Source organism: Malurus melanocephalus, unplaced genomic scaffold (assembly GCF_030028575.1).
Source record: "Malurus melanocephalus ecotype Western Australia unplaced genomic scaffold, MMel_1.1 scaffold_1244, whole genome shotgun sequence".
Taxonomy (NCBI): Eukaryota; Metazoa; Chordata; class Aves; order Passeriformes; family Maluridae; genus Malurus; species Malurus melanocephalus.
Genome location: NW_026624476.1, coordinates 18921 through 21199, shown reverse-complemented (window position 1 = coordinate 21199; position 2279 = coordinate 18921). Strand labels below are relative to the sequence as shown.

Sequence of the window (2279 nt, the reverse complement as noted above, 5' to 3'; positions counted from 1 at the left end):
ATCCACAGTTGGACTCTCTTTATCTCTCTGCCAGCCCACAAAACCTAAACCAACTGTAGGTTTTTAATGGGAATGCAGGGATTTCCATGCAAATCCAAGTTCCCTGTGGRTTTTACAGCTCCAAATTTCTCACCTCTTGGGGTTTGCCTGGTGSTTCCATGGATCCCTGGAGGTGAGGGAGCTCTCACCGTGGCCTTCCCCCTCTCAGCTCCGTTTCCTGCGCTCCTGAAGCTTTTTGTCCTTCTGTCCCTGTCTCAGAGCCAATTTAAATTGARCAGCTGAACTTAAACAAGATGAGCACACAGTGTAATCACAGAAAYCCCTGAACCAAGASAGCCACAGCCACACACCGCRATCACCAAAACCCRTGAACCTCGAAAGGYTTTTTGTGCCTYCCARAACCTTCCCACCTTCCGAMATCCCTTTTTTTCCCCCCTCCTGTCCCACCGACAGATTCCCCTCTGCAGGGTTTTCTCAGCTGCTTCGCTGTGATCTCTGCTCCCTCCTCCTTTCACTGTCCCTCTGCTTCTCTCCTTGCAGTCCCACACCTACGTCAACACGGCCGGCGCGGAGCCGGAGCCGAGGGGCCGCCACTGCATGCACTCCTTGCCTGAAGCCCACCCTCCTTTCCCCCCTAGGAACCATGGCCGTTCTCTGGAAGACCGCAACCCCCAGGTCTTCYTGCAGCCGGGGGAGGTGAAATTCGTGCTGGCTCCCAGCTCTGGTTACCGCCGGCTGTGCCGGCAGCCCCGGGAATGCCGGCAGCACCTCTGCCCCGCCAACAACAACAACAACGACGACGACGAGTGGCGGGAGGGCTGCGGGTCCCCTCGGTGCGTTTACGAGAACCTCAACGGGCTGGTGGCTCCCGGCGCCGTGTCCCTGTGCCGGTCCGGCCGCTCCAAGGAAGGGAACTGCTGCCATCGGCGCTCGGCSCTGCTGCACTACGAGAACCTGCCGGCGCTGCCGCCGGTGTGGGAGCTCCAGCCGGGCCGGCCGGGGGATGAGGACACCGGCACGGCCCCCACGCCGTCCCCGAACGGCTTCTCGGAGGCTGGCGAGGAGGAGCCTTTACAGAACGCGGCGGGCTCGGGGAGCTCGGCTCCACAGCCACGCCGCAGCTCCTTCCTGCCCCGAGCGCGCCGCAGCCGCCTGCCCAACGTCTTCAGCTTCGACTTCCCGCGGCCSTGCCCGGAGCCTCCTCGGCAGCTCAACTATATCCAGGTGGAGCTGGAGCCGGAGCCGTGCCAGGCCCGCCGGGAGCAGCCCCGGGAGCCGCCCGCTGCCAGCCCCGGCGCCCGTCGCAGCGGCTCCTACGCCGTCATCGACCTCAAGAAGACGGCAGCCATGTCCAGCCTGCAGCGGGCGCTGCCCAGGGACGACGGCACCTCGAGGAAAACGCGGCACAACAGCACCGACCTGCCCCTGTGAGGGTCCCCGAGTGGAAAATGTGCCACAACAGCACCGACCTGACCCTGTGAGGGTCCCCGAGTGGAAAATGTGCCACAACAGCACCGACCTGACCTTGTGAGGGTCCCCGAGTGGAAAATGTGCCACAACAGCACCGACCTGCCCTTGTGAGGGTCCGCGAGTGGAAAATGTCCCACAACAGCACCGACCTGCCCCTGTGAGGGGCTAAAATGGAAAATGCGCCATGACAGCACCTGTGAGGGGCCAAAATGGAAAACGCACCACAACAGCACCGACCTGCCCCTGTGAGGGGACAAAATGGAAAATGTGCCACAACAGCACCGACCTGACCTTATGAAGGGAAACGTGGCACGACGCACTTGTGAGGGGCCAAAATGGAAAAAATGCGCCACTACAGCACCTGTGAGGGGCACCTCGAGGAAAACGCGCCACAGCAGCACCAACCTGACCTTGTGAGGGGCCAAAATGGAAAAAACGCGCCACTATAGCACCTGTGAGGGGCCAAAATGGAAAAAACGTGCCACTATAGCACCTGTGAGGGGCCAAAATGGAAAAAACGTGCGACAACAGCACCGACCTGCCCCTGTGAGGGGCCAAAATGAAAAAAAACGCGCCACTGCAGCACCTGTGAGGGGCCACAAGTGGAAAATGCGCCACAGCAGCACCGACCTGCCCCTGTGATGGGACAAAATGGAAAATGCGCCACAGCAGCACCGACCTGCCCCTGTGATGGGACAAAATGGAAAATGTGCCACAACAGCATCGACCTGCCCCTGCGAGGGGACAAAATGGAAAATGTGCCACAACAGCATCGACCTGCCCCTGTTGAGGGGCCACAAGTGCCATCC

General features: G+C 60.7%; 1 protein-coding gene across 1 annotated transcript in view; it reads left to right on the top strand.

The window, feature by feature from the left end:
- The window catches only part of LOC130586660 (fibroblast growth factor receptor substrate 3-like), a 16999-nt gene extending 14730 nt beyond the window's left edge, over positions 1-2269 (top strand). Inside the window, exon 3 of the mRNA XM_057387536.1 lies at positions 493-2269. Within this exon, the coding sequence (XP_057243519.1) occupies positions 493-1431 (939 nt within the window). The 3' untranslated portion in view covers positions 1432-2269. The remainder of the gene's footprint in view (positions 1-492) is intronic.
- Positions 2270-2279: the final 10 nt, after the last annotated feature.